This window comes from Cataglyphis hispanica, chromosome 13 (genome assembly GCF_021464435.1).
Source record: "Cataglyphis hispanica isolate Lineage 1 chromosome 13, ULB_Chis1_1.0, whole genome shotgun sequence".
Classification (NCBI taxonomy): Eukaryota; Metazoa; Arthropoda; class Insecta; order Hymenoptera; family Formicidae; genus Cataglyphis; species Cataglyphis hispanica.
In genome coordinates this window covers 4710453-4730873 of record NC_065966.1, presented here as the reverse complement: position 1 = coordinate 4730873, position 20421 = coordinate 4710453, and the positions used below count along the sequence as shown (strand labels likewise).

Below are 20421 nucleotides of genomic sequence, written 5' to 3'. Positions count from 1 at the left end.
GATAAAATTTGATAAAAAATGAACAAAATACTTAGTAAAAAGTTCCAAAATAGGTCCACATATAATATTTCTTGAAAATATATTGTTATATATTTATCTCATATATATATATATATATATAAGACGAGCAAAATGTAAGACGAAGGGGACACCATCGTTGCTGATAATCAACCGGCGATCGTGTCATCTCCCGGGAGTTCGAAAGAACGATCGATCACCGTCTCAAATTTTACAATATCACGCCGCAACGCGCGAATTAAGATATATGATCGATGACTTTCCAATCGCCGTGCCACATTGTTCGGCTCTAAAGGGTCTACACGCAGGCTCGTTACATTCGTTGGTGCAATTTCCTGACCGATTAAAATGACACACATGCTGCGCCCGCATTACATTATGTGTAGAAGTCTGCGGTTACGAGTTTATGTGGAAGTTTGAGTGAAGCATTATTATTGTGTAAGCCGAACAACAAATAACAACAATCGATTTTTAAATATGTATATGTGCACACTGAGAGAAAAAAAAAGAGAAATTCTTAATAAATTCTTGATATATTGATCAGGAAAAATCGATAAAATCGCTTCGCAAATATAAATATTGATTTTTCTCTCATTAATATAATTAGCTTAAAAATACTTTTTAGCAGAAATTATTTTTGAGAAAAATAGATATAAATAATTGTGTAAAAAATATTCATTATATATTTTCCGAAAATAATATATGATAAAAGATTGTATTTACTCACTGCAAGGACTTCGTGTGAACGCCGATCAAGTGAAACATTAAGATGTTTAAATTACTTAGTAATTATATTATCTTCAAGTTTAAGCAGCGTCAAATAATCATGGTACTCGACGAAAAAAAACTTTGCGCATTTGAAAATGTGAGAATGAATTACACGTAGAATGAAGCTAAAGTGGCCATGACAAACAGGATAACGGCATATCAAACGTGGATCGAAGAAGTAGAAGTAAAAGCAGATGTGAAGGAGATTTTCAGGGTTCTCGGTAAACTGGAAAAGAAAAAGAATCGGTGACATTTACAAAGAAAAATATGAATAGACAAATATTTTAAGAAGATCTTTCCGAATAAATGTAATATATAATTTTTTGCATAGAAGTGTAACAGCTGGATGTAGAGTTTAGCTGAAAAGAATCAATGTGAATATTTAAATGGAATGTTGAAAGTTTATTGCAAACGTTTGCATAAGTTACAATAATTACCACATATATTATCAAATATATATTAGTTCATACAAAATAATAACAATGTTTGTTAGTCGCGGCGTTTCTACAATATAGCTTGCGATCCACGCCACGATGTGATAGTATGATGGCCCGTTGAATAATTATCTCCGCCCTGAAATATATAAATCGCATATATTTTAACGCGCTATTTATTATATATCTAACAAATATCATCATTTAAGTGACACGACATTCTATTATTATACAATATATTTATAAAAGTTTAATTACACCTGAAGGTATACTTTTTTTATGACATTAAATAGGGACAAAAAATTTCAATATTTTATCATTATTTTATCTATATAAAAATTTAAAAAGAGATAGTTGTGTGTGTATATAATATATATTCTCACCTGAGTAAGCATTAGCAATTCGTCCTGCGTGTCGACAATTTTAACGGGAAACGGAGAGCCTGGCACCAAGACACCAGCCCAACGAACTTCCACTCTGTAATCCCCGGGTTCCGTCGGATCATATCGGCAAAGAATGATTCGGTCCTTTTGAGTCTCCCGTTGCATCTCCACCCTGAACGCTCCTTTAGGTCCTCGTACTCTCACCGTGAGCTGACCAGCGCCGGCGCCCCGCGTGTCGCAAATAAATCGCGACTGGAACGTCGCCAGCACACCATGTTCGATTCCCGGTCCATAAACACGAACCTGATATTTCATTAAATTATTTCAATTCTAAAATTTATTTTATAAAAAAGGAGAAATCAATATATTCATACTTTTTTTAATTGAAAAAGATTATTCTGATTTTAATTCAAAATTTATATATCATGTTTAATTGATGGGAAATTTCTTTTTAAGAAAATTGTTACGGTTAGATGTCAAAAATACCTTTGAAGCATCCGGGGCTCCAGAGACACGCAACGTAAACGGAGAACCAGGAACATGTTCTCCAGCGTATTTAATCGTTAGTGCGTGCCGACCCGCTTCTTGTGGTTTCACATTTAACGTGAAAGTGGCATCACCGTGATCGTACAATTCGCAGTATGCTACTTTATGTGGCCCGACGCAATGCGCTGTTAACTCGCCTGCAAAACAAGTCTCCGATAAAAATTAACCGAAAGCTGTAGATATACTTATCTGAGCATGAAATAGATTTCTACCTGGTCCAGCTCTTCTAGTATCGATGAAACTTCGTATCTCTTGCCCGACGATCCCGTGCTTTAATCCATCTCCGGAACAGATAACTCTAGATGCGTCGGCCGCGCTCGTAACATTAATTTGTAATGGACAGCCCTTTAGTTGCCTTCCGTTCCACGATACCGTCATCAAAAGCGGATCCGGCGTTAATGGTATATAACTAGCGCGATAAACACTGTCACCTGTGTGCGTTTTATACGAAAGGTATTTAGAGTCGCGTTCTATAATTCGCATTTTTAGATTTATTATGCCTTTTTTTTACCTAGATGTTGCAACATAACGTTAAGTTCGTTGGTAGGCGAGAATAGTTGTACTTTCGGAGTCCCGTTACCAGCTTGAGAACCATCTATAGTGAAACTGACTTCTTCGCCGCATTTGGCCGATGTCAATCCTCGTCCTTTGAGCAATACTCGACTCGAATCCTGCATCGGTGGCTAAACAGAATGAACAAGGAATAATTATATGACGATACAATTGTCGAATGTATGATTTCAGAATTTAATCTAACTAATAAAAAACCTCTAAATCTTGCACGATCGCGAGTTTCGGTGCACCAGGAAATGGTGTACCGTTGAACAGTATCTCCAGGCGGTGTTCGCCGCTGCTTATCTGCGGCGGAACGAGTTTCAGTCTGTTGCTCGATGTCATTTCGAAAGTGAGAGGATGATCGCCGATAGTTCCATTGATCTCACCCGGTCCAGCCTCCGCGGTGTCAAAGCTGATTTTGTTCGAGGGATGCAGTTTCAATCGTCCAATATCGTCGCATACAGCGGACCAACCACCTGCATACAAGATCATCGTATATACACATTGTAAAATCGATAGAAAAATCACTTTATCACAGTATCAAATCACTTTAATTATTCACCGATAACACGAAGATTCCGCGTGTCTATGATCTTCGGGTGCCACGGGGATCCCGGCAGCTGCTGTCCAGCGCAGACGACTCTCACATCGAACACTCCGATTTCAGACGGTATATAAGACACATTCCACGTTCCCGGATTAGCGCCCGCTTCAATGGTAGCCTTAGAAACACTGTCTGGTCCATCCACCTGCGATGAATACAAAGCTACATTAAGTAAAAAAAATTCTACACACATGTCAGTGAAGCGTTTTGATAAAACAATTTCCTTATTACGTATGTAAATACCTGAACCGCTGGCGGACTTCTTGTGCCGGTAACAATAAAATGCGCCGGTTTACCCACGTGACCACTCAACAATCCTTCACCTTTTGCGCGAGCTTGCCCGGCTGCATCGACGGTGCATATCACTGGACTTCCAGGTACGGAGCATCCGCCTATTGTCACAATCGTAATAAAATTAAAAAGAGAAAGATATGAAATTCTGATATAAAGAATAAAAATCTTGTGCCTAAACATTGTTACCGTAAGTGACGTTGATCATATAGGTGCCGGGCACACTGGGCGAGAACTCGATCATCTCGGCGCCGTCGTTGAGCGGAGTAACTTGCAGCGGGATCTCTTGACCCGACGGACTCGTCGCCGTCACGTCCAAATCAGCCATGCCGGCGTCGACTTTCATCACTGTAATAATAATAGTATACCCTGAATTGCATAAATAATAATGACAACTTATCTTCTTCGACAACGCGATCCTCAAACGTGTATCACGACTATTCGCTTGAACGACGCGTGAAGCGAGACTATTTGAAAGTAGTCTAAGTTTATTTGAACTGCAATTACATTCTAAGTGCGGCCTTGAAGCACAGTTGTGGTGCACTAGAAAAGGCTCGTTACTTTCTCCCGCCTATGCGAGTATGTCGACATATTTACATAAATACAGGATACATCTACTCGAATAAATGCGGCATTACACGCGTCGACACGTTTCTCCAAACGATTACTTAGCAATTAACACGGTTCTTTAGTCAACTCGGATAACTTCATTTTGATCATATCGCTTTTATCTAGGTTACGCTTCGTCCATACTTTCTCTGTGTGAAAATGATTTCGTTCGCACATGTCAATAAATGAGGAAAATTGTTGCGAATAAATTGCACATAGAATAATATTTATATAAAAAATATTTTTATAGTTCTTTAACATTTTTTTTTTATGTCGGTTCTATATAGTTAATACATTTTTCTTTAGCATTGTATCGGCTTATCTCGCGAAAAAAAAACGCACATGAAAATCTATTACTCACATTACATGCTATAACTATTACTTATACTTACATTTAAATGCGATGTGATCGTGAACTGAAATCGTCATGGGACCTAATTCTTGAAATTTCACCTTGGCAGCGTCAAAAGCCTGGCAAAAGAATGGCGAACCCAACACTGGTTTTGCACCGTGAAGCACGTCGATTTTGTATGTGCCTGGGTGAAGAGAACATGCAATAGTAATTTTATTTCGTAACGTATTTTATCACGTAACAACAAAATTTTTTCTAATCTTACCGACGCTATTTGTTGTAAATTCAGCAAGTAGATTGCCGTCGCGATGCTGATAACAACGTACGGGTACGGCATTGCCCTGTGGACCACTAATAACGACGTCAAACTCCTTGCCAGGACGTCCGAGAGTTTCGATAGTGAAAGATGTTACTTTCCCGACGCATGACTGATATAGACCCAATCCTGTCGCCGTCACTTCCCGTCCTCCAGTAGGACCACGTACCGTCACATCTAATGGACTGCCTGTGAGCATTATAAAAATAAAAATTCAAAATTTTCGTAATGTTAATGATACTTTAATACAATGCGATAATGTAATATATCGTACCAGGAATATGGACTTCATTGTATTTTATGTGAACTTTGTGAGGTGCGGCGCGTGTCGGATGGAATATGATCTCGTAAACGCCGTTCTCTCCTTCTCTCACCAAACTATCGACATCCGCTCCGCCCGCACGTACATTGACCGATAATTTTCCGGGACCAACTTCCTTCGACGCGATAACTATACAAAGAAGAAACAAAATCTGTTAAACATATTTATATTTCCTGCTTTTTATCTTTTACACAAATCAATATGTTTAGTACACATTTAGTATACATTAAACGTTATATACATGTATATATAATTAAAAGTTATATATATCCTTAAATAATTACCTAAAATAGTTGCAGGTCGATGACAAACCGCGTCTGCTATTTCTTTGATGACAACTTTGCCGGGATCGAAAGCTTGAAGCGTTTGCGAACTGACCAGCTTGTGCCCGTCATTGAATATTATACTGTACGTTCCCACCTGTCGGGTTCGAACTTCCACGCGATATAAACTGGACGATAATTTTGTTAACGTGCTAGGAATAATTATTCCGTCCGGACCTGAATCGAAAGAAAAAAGAGCATTGTAGAAAAAATAAATTGTATCCGATAATTTTATCAATATTTAGATAAATAATTTACCGGTAACTTCCGCTGCTACAGGACCATTCAAGTCGGACATATCCAGATCTATGTAAGCTGTATTACCGACTCGGATCATTGATGGACCATGTAACATGCTGCTAACCACGGGACATTTAAATGGACTTCCTAAGATAAATATCGGTATTATTAATATATTATTATTTTTCAAATCGGCTTTTGAAAATCGATCAATGAAATTGTTCGCATACAAACCTGGTACGTTGTCGTCATTGAAACTGATATTAACGTAGTGTGCACTTGTTGTTTGTGGCACGAATGTAACGTCATATAGTCCGCGTGCGCAGGCCACCACCTCGGCTTTAACAGTGTTGTTTTCTGTACTCACAACCAATTCTAGCGTTCCCTCGCCGGCTTCTGCGGCGTCGACAGTAAACGTGGTTGCCTGGCCCAGTAACGCTTGCGTAAGACCGGACACGTGCACCTGTAGACATTATGATATCCAATGTTATATTAAACATTAAGAGTATCTAAGTGTTAATTTCAAATTTTTAGCAGCTTACCTTAGTTACATCGTAAATATTGCAAGCGAACGGAGAGCCTTTAATCGACTCGCCGTCTATCAGAATGCTGATGTTGTGCCTGCCGACTTCCGTGGGCACAAAGCTCACGTTGTACTTGCCATCGATGGGTTCGATAGTGATAGGTAAAGCAATGCCCGACGGTGGAGTTGCGATAACGTCGCAATTCGTGGACGGAGTCTGCGGATCTACAGTAAAAGACATCAGTCGCTTCACCGCACCCATCTTCAGATTGTGACCAGAAATTATTGCTTGACCTGCACCTACTACTTTACAACTAAACGGTGAACCTAAGAATTTCGATGAAATATTAAGAAACTGAAGATAAAAAACTGAAGATAAAATCATATGATTAGATACAAGCGGATTTTTTTCATACCTGGAACAGGCTCTCCATTGAAACGGACACTGAGACTATGTACAGCGGCTTCTTGTGGCTTGAAATTGACCCTAAACTTTGCATTACCCTCGCTTTGCACGTAATTCGGAACATTCTTGCCGTTTACTGCCACTATAATTTCTAAATTTCCAGCTCCAGCTTGACTGGCGTTGACTAGAACAGCAAATAAAAAATGTTATAAATTTTGCATAATAATAATTCGTCGTAAATTACTGTGAAAAATATGATCTTACTGCTGAAGAATACTGGTTTGCCAACAACTCCACTATTTATATCCGTCACTTTAACTTTATCAGCATTGTAAGCCTTGACAAGGAACGGACTGCCTTCCACGTGTGATCCACTAAGCTTCACTTCGACGCTGTGATCACCTGTAATATGAACATTATTTAAAACAATAAATTTATAATTATATTTAAATTAAATATACACACCAACATCCTTTGGAGTAAATCCGGCGGTATAGACGCCATGACTATTCTGCTTGATGTGTACAGGTAAACTTTCTCTAGTAGGTGAGAGCACTTCAACGACGGGCGTACCGAGAGATGCATCGGCTTCTATTGTAAAGGTCGCGACACGATTCACAGATACTTTCTCAAGTCCCTCGGTTATTAACACTTTTGCTGTATCGCTGACCTAAATAGTTTCAATAAAACGTTTTTACCTGCATTTTATCTTGCGTTATAATTATATGTAAAAGTAAGTTACTAAAGTAGTTTTAATTTTAAATAACACAACTTTTATATGCTTAGATTTCTACAATTCGTACAATTCGAAAAATAAGATATAAAATAAGATACCTGACAACTAAATGGACTACCAGGCACATCCTCTCCATTAAATCGCAAGTCGACTGTATGCACGATCGGTTCTCGAGGTGTGAATGAGATTGCATATGTATGAGGGCCTTGTGCCTGAGCCGATGTCGGTACTCGTCCGCCATTGACAGTGACTTCCAGATTACCTGGTCCCGCTTGACTGGTCTCGACTATAGGTGAGAAAACGAGATTTATCTCAAGTATGAAACTATATTTTAAAAGCTATAATAATAAAAAAAGTATACCCAGAAAAGTTACTGGCAATCCGATGACACCGCGCTTAGCATCCTTCACTTTTATCGCAGCGACATCGTATACTTTACAGCTGAAAGGACTGCCGGCCACCGGGATATTCCGGTAGTTTACCGATATTCGGTGCTCGCCGACGACTCTCGGTGTAAACGCCACGCTGCATGTCGTGTCTTTATTGTCGGTGACCTGAGCAGGTACGGCCTGTCCATTGGGCCCTATCAAGTCCGGCGGGTTAGTCGTTTAATATCATTTAGAGTTAGCCATCTACTTGGGGTGGACACCGGAACTGCCAGATCGCGAAGAGATTCGCGTATACGTCCAATCGGTTATAAACTCGTATTAAGCAACGTTAAAGAAAGCAGACTGCGCGTCAGGGATTTATAGCTGCGATAAATAATTGTTAACCGCGACTAATGAGAGAAAGCTGTATATCTTGTCCATACATACATTATTTCTAATTCGCTCCAGCTTGAATGCACGAAGAATAGAACTAATGTAAGATTATTTTCTAATCCGTTTATAGCATGCTTGGCTGAGCAAAGCAACCGGCAGAGCGAAGATATATTAAAAAATAATTATTATAATAATTTATACCCAATATTCATATCAGGTAGAAAGAAACAAACTTATAACAGCTTCCTTCGTTTGTCATATAAAACATTATGATATAAATATGTATATTAGAGTTAAAATATATTGGCACACTTGTTAAAAGGCATTATGCATTTAAAAATCTCAGTTTAGAGATGCATATATCATTGTGTTGGAAGATTTAACAATTATGCACAACTTAAAATAAACATATAGCACCATAAAAATGGCTTTACGTAAGTCAAATATATTTCGCAAGCACACAAAATAATGTGATTACGAAATATTAGATAACTTCCATAGTTTTTCTACTATTAAAACCCACAAATTAAGCGTTTATAATACTTTCAAGTGGTAACAACAAATATAAGACAAATTATGCAATTGGAGGAGAGAGATAATTATTAGACTACCCTTATACAAGACTTTAAAAGATTGAGTTAGGAACCCACCACCATGTGTATGTGTTTCACGTTATAATCCATAAATTAAGATAAGAGCGAGATTAGTTTTTGAGAAGTCTAGTAATGTCGTAGTCTGAAAGCTGGCCGACCTGCAACAGAGAGAGAGAAAATTGCTCTCAAGCTAATAGATTAATGACACACAGATGAACACAATTCCTGTACAATTACGTCGACATTCCCGTGACGTTAAGAACAAATCAAGAGATCCCTCCGTATTAAAGACATGGTGAATCAATACATGGATGCTTCTGTGCATTTTTCGCAACATACGTGCTAACAATTATATCACTTTACGAGCAATGAACTCGTGCGAATCGTGCACAGCGATATTTACCTTCAACATTAACTTCTAAATCTTCCAAGCTACCGGCAACATTACTGACAGTTAGATAGCTTTGCCGTCCTAATCCAGCGCTGCTTAGTGCCTGCCCACTCACGGTTACGTGACTGTCGCCACTCACACGTGTCACTATAGGGCAACCGGGCACGGTTTTCTTATTGAAGGCTATATTGATAACGTGCTCAGACGCTTCGAACGGTACAAAACTAACGGAAAACCGTGCGTTTCCTTGCGGCGTTACTTGCGTCGGTATATTTTGGCCACGAGCCGATATCGTAATTTCTAGATTTCCTTCACCAGCTTGACTCGCATCAACTGTCGACAAGAAGAGTATGCATTAGATTTTCAATATTAATGTGTAAATATGTGTTAAGATATATGCTAATATTTATTTAACTGCTAGTTTATATACCAGTAAAGTGAGTTGGTTGACCAACACTGCCTCTAGCTACAGGTCCAATTAGCACGTTATCTGCATTGAATGCCTTGGCTAGAAACGGCGTACCATTCACGGGATAACCGTTGTATTCTACGCTAATTGAATGTACACCCACGTCCCTTGGTATAAATTCGGCGGTAAAACCGTTACTTATGTCACCAGTAACTTTAACTGGCAATTCGCTGTTCGGTCCTGAAAGATTTTTTTTTTAATCTATCCATTCAAAAGATTATTGAATAATTATCTGAGATATATATGGCTTTATTATTATAAATTGATATATGCCATTTTAATATTTTTATGAAACTTGAAATATGTTACATATTTAAGAATTTATATACAGATTTCTTATCAATTTTATTCGTAATAATGTTTAATGCATCACTAACCCCTTACGGAAACCGCTAGCTCTGCACTACCACTTCCATCAACTCCCATAAGGAAACTGGCAGGATGATTGACCGGAATTAATTCTAAATGATTCATACTCAGTGTGACTCTGCTTGTGTCTGACACGTTGCAGACAAAGGGACATCCACGTACTGCTTCTCCATTAAATTTTATATCGATATAGTGAGGCTTAGCAATTTCAGGGGTGAAAGATACAAGGCAACGACCACCACCCACTACTTGAACATGATTAGGCACTTCTCCTTCGTTTATAGAGATTTCTAGTTGACCTTCTCCCGCAGCGCTGGCATCCACTGTAAAAATTACAAATTTAACACTTTAGATTTAATATATCATTCATAGACACACAAGACATATACAATATAATCAATGACCTACCTCTGAATTGACAGGCATGGCCAACTACGGCACTAGGTACATCAGTAACTTGGATCAGACTACTATTGTACACCTTGGCGACGAGCGGTCCTGCCGGTAGCTTTTGTCCCGCGATGCTCACTTCCACGAGATGACTGCCTACTTCAGTTGGCGTAAACTCGACACGAAATTCACCAGATCGTCCTGGCTCTTCGTCAATTCTCGCGGAAATGTGTCTCTTCGAGGGTGCTACAATTCATCGAATAAGTATATTAAGCATATTTGTAGATTGCTTCATAAATCAATTAACACAAATTAACACTCACTTATAATCTTGACGTCAATCTCGTTGCTGCTGAAGCCTAATGCGGACAACTCAAAGATAGCGGGACTACCAGCAGGAACCAGCCTGATAGAATCACCTATCACTGACATCTTCGGTGCAGGCATGATGCCAACTCGCCAAGGTGAACCTGATAATATGCAATTAGAGTAATAAATTTTCAACAGTGTGATACAAAGAACACTTCACATATATCATTTACAATTTCAAAAATTGCCTATTATAATTTTGCTATAGATAACTAATCACACACATAATGCTTTCATACACAAATTTTATTATTTCATTATTATATGATCTCGCATTCATATATATCACTAAATAATTGTTTTGAAATATAGAGACTTGTAACAATTTCTCGCAGAAAGATATTGACTTGTCATTCCATTTAAAGAGTGACGCTTTGTTAGGAACGGTTTCGTGCTTCCCACACGTATTTTCGTGTGTAAACGCCAACACCGTTATCCGGGATTCTTCGATTATTATAATAACACTACACACTATACTCTTGTAGAGCCGATATAAGATACAGGTCACAGTTTTGAATCGAATTGCAGATCCCCGGAAGTGCAACTCGCAACTCGACCTCTAACCTTCCTGCCACGCGCACGAAGTACGCGCTGTCAAAGTAGCTCTTTTTTTCCGAAAGTAACGTAGCGTTTAATTGACCAATCGGGACAAAAGAAAATTTCATTGCCTTGATTGGTCAATTAAATGCTACTCTACTCCATAGATAATATTTCCGAACGCATTTAAAAGGGGTCAAAAAAATCCACTCATACATATATCTAACAAACTTTGCTGCAGAGTCCAGGATAAAAATATCATCGCGCGAAACAAGTTTAAAGTGCGTCGAAATTTTGTAGAGTCCAATCTTCAAAATTACGTCGTGGAGACGCGGAAAAAACAAGCTTTACGTGACGATTCCACTGCACATGACATCATGGGAACAACGAACTTGTCGGAATGTTTGAATTCCGAAGTCAAAGAGAGAGAGATCCTAAAATGAATCGTCAATTACCTCGACGAGTCGCGATGCGAGAGGAAACCTGGAAAGACGCTGGAAGAACCTAGATTATAAAGAAAGGGGGAAAGGAAAGAAAACGGAGTGCGGCTGGTGGATCCAGATTGATCTCGCGATCCAACGAAGACGCACGCGATATGAATGCACTTCGATGACACGCATCGATCCTGTGTCGTCAGGATCTACTACGAGGAGGATGATGAGGTGAGGGGACGTCCCACCTTACTCTCGGGACTGTACGAGATCGGCTCGTACGCTACGGATGACAATCGCGACGTCGACAGCTTCCCGCAGCTGCATCACGCCGGAGCGACGTAGAGAGAGAGAGAGAATTCTCCACGGAAGAGCGGCTGAACGAACCCCGCTGAAACGCACTCGAAAAACTGCACAATATCCGGAGAATCGAGCGGGAAAAGCGACCTCGACCCGCGACGAACGCTGGATCTCGCGCGATCCGCGACGCGACGCAACGCAACGCGGCGGACTCGACCGAGTTGAACGACGGACAGGATGACGAGCGTGTATGTGCCCCAGCCCACCGCCGCGGCCCACCGCCGCTCGGGCCCAGAACCAGGGCCGTATGTCCTCGTGGCGCGCGCGGACCAGCTCGGCGGTCCCGTCACCGATACGGTAAACAAGCAGCGGCTCTCCAATAACGCTTGACCTGTATTCCTAACATATATTTAGCGGCGGAGGTATGTATATGACGCAACATTATGTCCATTTAATTTATTTCTGTCAAAAACATCTAGAGATACTGGAGAATTCAAGAATAAATCTGAAGCCGTTCTTTTATAATTGTAGGGATATGATTTTTCAAACAATTTGCAATGGAAACGAGAAGAGAAGCAGATCGCTCTGGATTTCTCCTCTAATTCGAGATAGAGATCTTCCAAAATTTAATTTTTGACTGTATCCGGGATATGTCAACTACTTTCATGAGCATATCATTTCGGAATGATTTATTGAAAGGTAGTACAATGAAAGCTTTTAAATATATATAGCGTAAATAAGTCCTATTTTTTTATTGATCATCGGACACGACTATCTAATTCTCTTGCGTTGACATTGAACGAGATTCCTAGATTATGTATTCTAGATTTTTTGCCTGCAAGGATCAATGATCGATCGATTTCGAATATCTTTACTTTCTCCACCTGCGAGCCGGCGCTCAATCACGTTTTCCTACATTATTAGCTTACTTTTTATAAAACATGAAATCCACATGTGCATTCGAAAGTTCACGGATACGAACTTCATATTCATCATTACAGTCTATTTGCGATCGCAACGCGAATGAGGAGAGAGAGGAGACCTTAATCGCGGGGTCTCAGGAAGACAAGATACATTCAAGATACTCCCATCCGTTTCTTACTCATCCGATCGGCTGCAGTCCGCGCGATCTCTCTTGCGGGATACCCGATCCGTGTATTTCGATATCTTGGGATCACAAATAGAAAATTGGGCGTCTCTAAAGCGCGGTTCTCACGAATGAAAAGAAAATGAGCGTTTCTCCCCTTCAAAAGCCTGTCATTAATTTCCAATTCTTCGTGACGATCGGCTAATCATATATACGACAATGTTTTTCATTTTCGATTACTAATGAATCGACCTTATCTATGCGCGATGGCTGTTTCGCAGAGAACCGGTGCGTAACGGCAAATAACGGCGACTGATTTTATTTGCGCTACTTGTACAAGTACACCTGACACAAGTACACAATTTGCAGGAAGAGTCTAGGACATGTGTGACCCATTCGCGAGAAATGTGATTGCATATATAAATCATTTAACGTCTGCGAGCTACCGTTCATACGCAGCTCTTATGTAACGCGACGTGTTAATAACATGCGATCTGCGTGTTTGTCATAAGGATAACCATTTGTGCTCCTTCGGAGCATCATACAAACATCATGCACTCGTACAAGAAACTGCTTGTTCTTTCAGACGCGAACGCAGCTGTCGATCATTAAATACATTGCAATAATGGAGATCAATTGATAATAAATTAGTCGTCGGTGACTCTGGATTAATATAATTCATCTTAGTTTGTTGTACGAGAATCTCGTAAATATTTCTGTCAGCTGCGGTTTTATTCGCGGAGAGAACAGCTGTCACGAAAGACAATGGTTGCAACGATAATCTAGTGGTAGCGTCATTAATAAAGCAAATTGCTTTATTAATGATCGCTTGCCTTATTATGTCGTACATGGAAAAAGTTTGTCGTGCTAATTTTATTTTGACTTTTAATTTAAGGTGGCCTGCTTTTTCCGTCCAAAGCAACATTTCAATCGAAATTTCGATTATGACATTGGGATATACTGATGAGACAGTATTTTTTATGCTGAATTGTACCGAGACATACGCTACATTCTTGGCGACGGAGAAGTTACGTCGAAGCGACCGTGCACGGTGAATCGCTGCTGCATTCCCAGACATAACGGGTTGACCGGCACGCAACCAGTAGATCCATCCAAAATTGTCGAAAACTTCACGACTACACGTGTTATACCGAAAAATTCCAAGGTCATATAAAATAGATAAACAATATTACTTGCGAATTTTAATTAATTCATTCACTATCTTTTCGCTATAACGAAGTCAATTAACTGTAATCCGAGTGCTAATTAAGAATTTATTGAAGAACAGTTCTTCTAGAGATAAGATCTCGAAATATGCGTTAAGTGGGACAAAAAAGCGAGAGACGTTTACGAGGTAGTTTAATATGTTAATCACATGGGAAATGTCGAAGTAACTTTTCAAATATTCTGAAAAAATTAAATTCTTCGTTTATGTGTATTGCTGATATTCCTTACGTAGTCGAGTCACACGGACGATAGCTACGATCTTCATTGATTCTAATCATATTACAACTCTGTCTTTATATATCGATATATAGGGTGTTCAAATTGGCAATGCAAATTTAATTTCAGGAAAATAGATGCATAACTCTAAGAATCTAAAAAATGTCTCAATATAGGAAGATTTTATTGGCCGGTTGAAAACTATTACATAAACAATAATTTAGTAAATGCAGAGTCAGAAATTTTATAAATATTCATGAATCTAAAAAATTTTGAACGTGCGTAAAAATATAAATTAAATTTATGTTAGAAAAGAATGAAGTTGCGAATTGAATACATTTCTTCAAGACATCCTGTATATTTGTAGCGAACAATAAAATCTAATCAGTCTCGAATTTCATTCTATGCCGCGTAATTGATTGCTGTTATTGTTATTAAAATGATCGCAGTCGAAGAACCGATGACATTACACTCCTCGCATATTATAAGCGAATACGCATTTATGTCAGTTGATTCGATCGTTGAAATCACTGACAACGGCAGTTGTGGAAATTCGAATGTCAGCTCTGCTTTTTCCTCGAGTTATAATCCGAAATAGTAACATTTTATACAAAAAATTTCATTACGGGACAAGGATTATTATCCTACGCAAAAATGAAAAGGATTGCGAAAAAATCGAAGCCAAGATTTATAGATTTATTTAAATTAACCTTGTATAAATCTGTTTTTTTTTTTTTTTTTAATATCTAATTCTTGAATATTTTTTAGGTCCTTGAGCGAGAATGACGGAGAAAAATTTGTCTCGGAATAAATCTACATCGCTTATTCGAGCGAATCAATTGCACACATTTGCGCGGGCATCGGACGATTAATTACAAGCGAGATTATGTTCTAAAGTTACGGCTCATTATCGAAGTGCTTAAGCTAAGATGAAAATCTATGGAGAGTATCGTCAGGTGAGAAAAATTACACTTGTCCAACTTAAATTTATCTCTTTAATTTATTTGGAAATAAATTAATGCTTCTCCGAATGTGCTGCAAATGTGTTTTCGATTTTATCAATTTATTTATTGTGTTTCATTTTCTTTTTGGAAATATCGAGAAAACTTTTAATTTTTTTACATTATATTAAAAGAATTACAGTTATTTTTTAAGATATATTAAAACAGGCAAAAGCTAATGTGCCGCTTAATTATCTCTCTCGAACTAATTTAATTGATTTCTTAATGAAGAGTCATAAAATTGACGAGTCAAGTGCGCATCGTGTATGAACACGCGATCTCTTGGGTTTCTATAATTGCAACTGGATGTGCGATTTTCTCTCATCAGTTGTCACGGTCTTTGGAGTGTCATGGTCAAATGGAAATCTCAATATTGTTTGAATACACAATATTACTTTTATGAAACTCGTATGACGTGCCATCGATTCCATTGATTCGTACCTACGTCTATTATCGCGATTACATAAAGCGAAAAATTAATGATCTTGCTTTAATTACAGTGATTATATAATAAGGCGGTTCAGCAGTTTAAGTGCGTATCGCAGTTTGAAAGAATTCATTCCGCATACATTGGAATATCTAATTAATATTGAGATTACATAAAGAAACGTATGTATTTTTACATTCGCGTAAGTTTTTAACTTTGTATTTTTTCAACTGTCATCCAGCTTTAGAGACTGAAAATAGTATTATCTTGCGAGATCACGAGATACATACGAAATTTTTAATTGATTGAGACTTGGTGTGTTCTACTTGTGTTCAAATAAGCCTGTTGCATGACTTTGCAACAAAGATAATCAGTCGCCAAGAGAGACGCGGGGAAGATTTTCGGAAAGAATAACACGGAGATAAAGTTATACAAGACCAGAAGAGATCGGCGATAATTTTCTTGGTGGTATAAGCGCATAAGAACACATTCCATGAGGTTCGATCGGCGCGGCTGACACTTTTATGGGGTGTCGCGCGGGGAAACAACCACGTTCGTTTCTTTCTTCCGATCGATGATAACGGTCCGCCCGTGTTCGCTTCGCTGTGATGATTACGCGAAAGGAAGCAGAACCAAACATAAAATCTCGCGGAATGCAATCGACATATAAAGACGATGGCAAAGCGGAGATAAATATTTTGTTACGATAAATTTATCTTTGTATTATCGAATTTCGGACAAAATTTATACATTTACGTTTTCCTTATCATTATTTATTTATTTTTTAAAAATATAATAATATAATGTAATTTTAAAGAAACGAATCATGACTCACAAAGGGCTAATATAGAAATTATACCGAGACTGGATGTTGCACAAGGCATATGACCGCGTGCTGAATTGTGTTTATATTCACATAGGTAGGCAGATAGAGCGGCTTTGCGTATCCTCATTCGTAACCAAATACGTCTGTACGCCGACATGAATTTCGTAGCCACACCTACGATCGTACACGGTATTCATTACATGCTCATATTCCATGCGCAGTTTCCATAGCGGATGCAAATGAAATATCGATCGAAGAAATGTATTGAAGCGCACCGACAATGAGTTCAATTACGCAATAATATTCGACATACTCTCTTATAAATTGCAAAGATCTTCATGTGTAATTTTTAAAGCAATGCGACAAAAATTAACTAAAATTGTTTTTAATTCTATTTTTTATTCTGTTTTAATTTCTCTTTAAAAAAGTTTACTTCAATTATTTTAATTTTTTCACTACATATGTTTATACGTGCTCTTATATATCTATATAAGAGATTGTCAGATAAGATAGTGACATTATGTAAGAAATAATTTGTGTTAATATTGTGAAACATACTGTAGTCGAGAAGTATCGAAAAACACGGATGAGAGAAGAACTTGTATTCTTCGTTTCTCGTCCGCAATGCGAGAGGAAAGGGTAGAGATAATAATGTGGTTGCCGAGTGTATTGCTACCTTCCTGCGTGAACACGCAGTCACAACAGCAGAGAGTATACTATACATGGCATCTAAATAATATTATTCGTGCACGTGCAATGGCGTAGCGGAGTTATGTATCCTCTAGTCTTTCTATGGATAACAATTTCACTTTCTTAATGCATGTCTTCTCTTCTCGAAACTTTTAACTTTTTTCCTTCAATAATTGATAAATATAGAAATATCAAAAATAAATAGGATATAAATTATTTAGATTTAATTTTAATTTCAAATAAAACTTTGACCGCGGAAAATTAATTTAAATATAAACTACTTGTATATCTATTGTTCATTACATGTTTTTAGTGCATTCTTTTACTGAAGCTGGATGCGTCTTTGTTTTATAATCAAGTTGTATAGTAACGTGATTTAAACGGCATGAGGGAGATGAATGTCTCGTCATTTGGTATTGTGGATCACGGCCTCGCGACGGTGGGAGGTAGATGCGGAAAAATTCGCGTTCAGGAAGCCGAAGAAAACGATGACATCGCATATGGGTCAGTAGGACGTCACGTGAATACGTGAAATCGCAAGTCAACGACCTGCTTGATGACCCGCTGACTTAGAGACACGCTTGCTTCGCCTGGGACGCGGATGAACTCGAGCAACCTATGTACATTCCTGGATGACTCTCGTCTGAAGAAGTACGCAAAACACGAAAAGTAGCATGGATCGCTCAGAGGCACTTATTACGGAAAAGTAAAACACGTCCTGATAACGTCAATACTTTAAAATCGGCTCGAATGATTTTTTCGCCAACTTTTTTCTCGAAATTTTCAATCTTCGATATTAAAATATCCGCGTTGAGGATAATTAGCGAAAAAGTTTCTCTCGAAGGACCACGTTATGTATACCTATGATAGAATTACTTCAGCGTGTGCGTATTGAGCAAGATAAGAGGCGGAGATTTTGCAAGCTGTCGTTTGCAGATATTGCAGAGGCCGTTTTTAAAAGTTACCGTGAACCATGAAGCAGACGCAAAGGAGAATACCGGAAATCGCTTACGACACCTTCCTGATCGCGCGATAGTTAACGGAAATCTAGCCGCGGAGTAGTCTAACAGTACTAAAGGTCATAAAAAAAATAACGCTCCGTAGCGTAACGTAGTGAATGATTTCCATGATAAGATCGCCACGAATACCTACATTGTGAATTGTGCTCGCGCGCACGTGAGAGAGAAGTATGTACAGGCAGAACTCAAGGTGGATCCGTGCCAATGACGTATTAATTAACGAATAATATTTTCCTGAATATATGCTAATATTTAAAAGTATAAGCTATATATTTTGAGTTAAGAAAAAATACGATTAAATACATTACTATTAAATGAGATTAAACCAAATGATTTTATATATTGATTGATTAACATAATTCTCTCTCTTAGTAAAAGATTTTTAAAGATAATTACTTATTTATTAAAATTTATTGATTAAATTGTAAGGTTGCTATCTGTATTTTTCGCTTTACATATATAAAAATATCCATAAATCAAGTCATTTTAAAATCGATTTGCTTTGATCAAGAGGCAATTATATCGACGCATTAATTCTAATTTGTATATCGATGAGTCGCTTTCAGGCTTAGATCATCATTCGCGCGATGTACTTTTAAACAACATTTCAACGTTGAATGCGCATTCCAGATTCTTTAATGGTGACGGCAAAGACTATTGCGCATTCCAGGAGTTATATGTGCCCGTGCACGTGCATGTACGCGTGCGTATGCGAACGTGTTAGGAATATTTTCTAGCGAAGAGAAGCGTCGAAGGTCGCTACGTCGGAATTTGACGAAAGAAAGGCGCGCTAAAAACCGCACCATGAAAATTAAGATATTCGCGGCGAGCAGAGGTAGAGATCGCAAATGCTAGCGTGGAGTATTACACGAATGAAACGGGATAAATGTCTGAGTTCTAACGGTGCTCCAACTGTGGAAGGAGCAAACACAAACTTTTTAGTTGTGTTAATACTCGAAATCCGGAATGTAATTGCGAGTTCTTATATCTAAATAACTAAAAAATGCTAATGATTTTTTCCAAAGTCTCTTAAAAGCTTTAACGTAATTTCTTGAATTTCGAAATTCATTACGTGCAAGGAAATGATTACTAATCATTCATTCGGCAAAAAATTATTTGGAATTTATTCCAAATAAATTTGAATTTAGAGATAAAAGCGCGTTTAAGAGTTTACTTGTTTAGAGATTTCAGATTATATATATAAGTATCAAAAAATAACTTACCAGGGATGACTTCCCCGTTGAACGTCATCTCGACCAAGTGCGTAACCGCTTCGTGTGGCACAAACGACGCCAGGAAACGCTGACTACCTAGCGCTCTCACGAAACTCGTAACGTGTCCTCCGTTCACAAGGATTTCCAAGTTTCCCGAGCCGGCTCTCGATCCGTCAACTGATAAAAAAAAAACGTCCTTCATTATTGAATGCACTTAGAGTTTCACGATGCGTTCAGTCGGATACGTACTTTCGAATTCTACTGGCTGGTTCACCACTCCGTTCGGGATACTCTCAACTTGTATAGCTCGAGCATTGTATGCTTGTGATCTAAAATTTACGTAAATATCTCGCATTATCTAAATTTTCAATCTTTCGATAAAAGTTTAATACGGGATGTAGAAATCTCTTATTTTCATTTTAGATATTTTTAAACTTAAAATATATATCAAAACTATATCCCAGAATGTCTATAAAACGTCCCTTTCGTATAATAAAAACGAGAAATAAGTTTTTGTCTTTTTACGAACCTGAAGGGCGATCCATTGATATGCTGACCGTTTACCAGGATTTGGATGATGTGTTCGCCGACCTCCTCGGCGGTGATAGTGTACGTCAAACCACGCAGTTTCGATCTCTGTACCAGTACGGTCTTGCCGCTGGGACCTGCGGAAAGTAT

At 38.3% G+C, this 20421-nt stretch overlaps 1 protein-coding gene and 1 long non-coding RNA gene across 6 annotated transcripts in view; one reads left to right on the top strand and one right to left on the bottom strand.

Moving 5' to 3' along the window:
- Positions 1-1167: 1167 nt before the first annotated feature.
- LOC126854008 (filamin-A) overlaps positions 1168-20421 on the bottom strand; it is a 30183-nt gene continuing 10929 nt past the window's right edge. Inside the window, exons 12-40 of one of the 4 annotated variants that reach the window (XM_050600319.1) lie at positions 20273-20408; positions 19993-20072; positions 19753-19920; positions 10723-10869; positions 10418-10645; positions 10018-10332; positions 9602-9820; positions 9184-9504; positions 7788-8009; positions 7525-7712; positions 7156-7360; positions 6955-7092; positions 6701-6874; positions 6304-6611; positions 5996-6224; positions 5780-5908; positions 5483-5698; positions 5151-5327; positions 4826-5065; positions 4601-4744; positions 3789-3947; positions 3552-3700; positions 3267-3453; positions 2918-3180; positions 2661-2832; positions 2362-2580; positions 2090-2286; positions 1604-1906; positions 1168-1359 (exon numbers count right to left, since the gene is read on the bottom strand). In XM_050600319.1, coding sequence (XP_050456276.1) covers positions 1291-1359; positions 1604-1906; positions 2090-2286; positions 2362-2580; positions 2661-2832; positions 2918-3180; positions 3267-3453; positions 3552-3700; positions 3789-3947; positions 4601-4744; positions 4826-5065; positions 5151-5327; positions 5483-5698; positions 5780-5908; positions 5996-6224; positions 6304-6611; positions 6701-6874; positions 6955-7092; positions 7156-7360; positions 7525-7712; positions 7788-8009; positions 9184-9504; positions 9602-9820; positions 10018-10332; positions 10418-10645; positions 10723-10869; positions 19753-19920; positions 19993-20072; positions 20273-20408 — 5702 coding nt within the window. In that variant the 3' untranslated portion in view covers positions 1168-1290. Of the gene's footprint in view, positions 1360-1603; positions 1907-2089; positions 2287-2361; positions 2581-2660; positions 2833-2917; positions 3181-3266; positions 3454-3551; positions 3701-3788; positions 3948-4600; positions 4745-4825; positions 5066-5150; positions 5328-5482; positions 5699-5779; positions 5909-5995; positions 6225-6303; positions 6612-6700; positions 6875-6954; positions 7093-7155; positions 7361-7524; positions 7713-7787; positions 8010-8837; positions 8939-9183; positions 9505-9601; positions 9821-10017; positions 10333-10417; positions 10646-10722; positions 10870-11760; positions 11800-11984; positions 12175-19752; positions 19921-19992; positions 20073-20272; positions 20409-20421 lie in introns of those variants that run through there. The other 3 variants (XM_050600320.1, XM_050600321.1, XR_007688054.1) reach the window with 3 other exon arrangements.
- On the top strand, positions 12321-18844 carry LOC126854023 (uncharacterized). Of its 2 annotated transcripts, XR_007688056.1 has the most exons (5): positions 12321-12458; positions 12568-12735; positions 14019-14288; positions 15335-15522; positions 16068-18844. It is a non-coding gene; the product is annotated as an uncharacterized LOC126854023 (long non-coding RNA). The 2 variants fall into 2 exon arrangements; XR_007688055.1 differs by lacking the exon at positions 16068-18844 and having other exon boundaries at positions 15335-15597.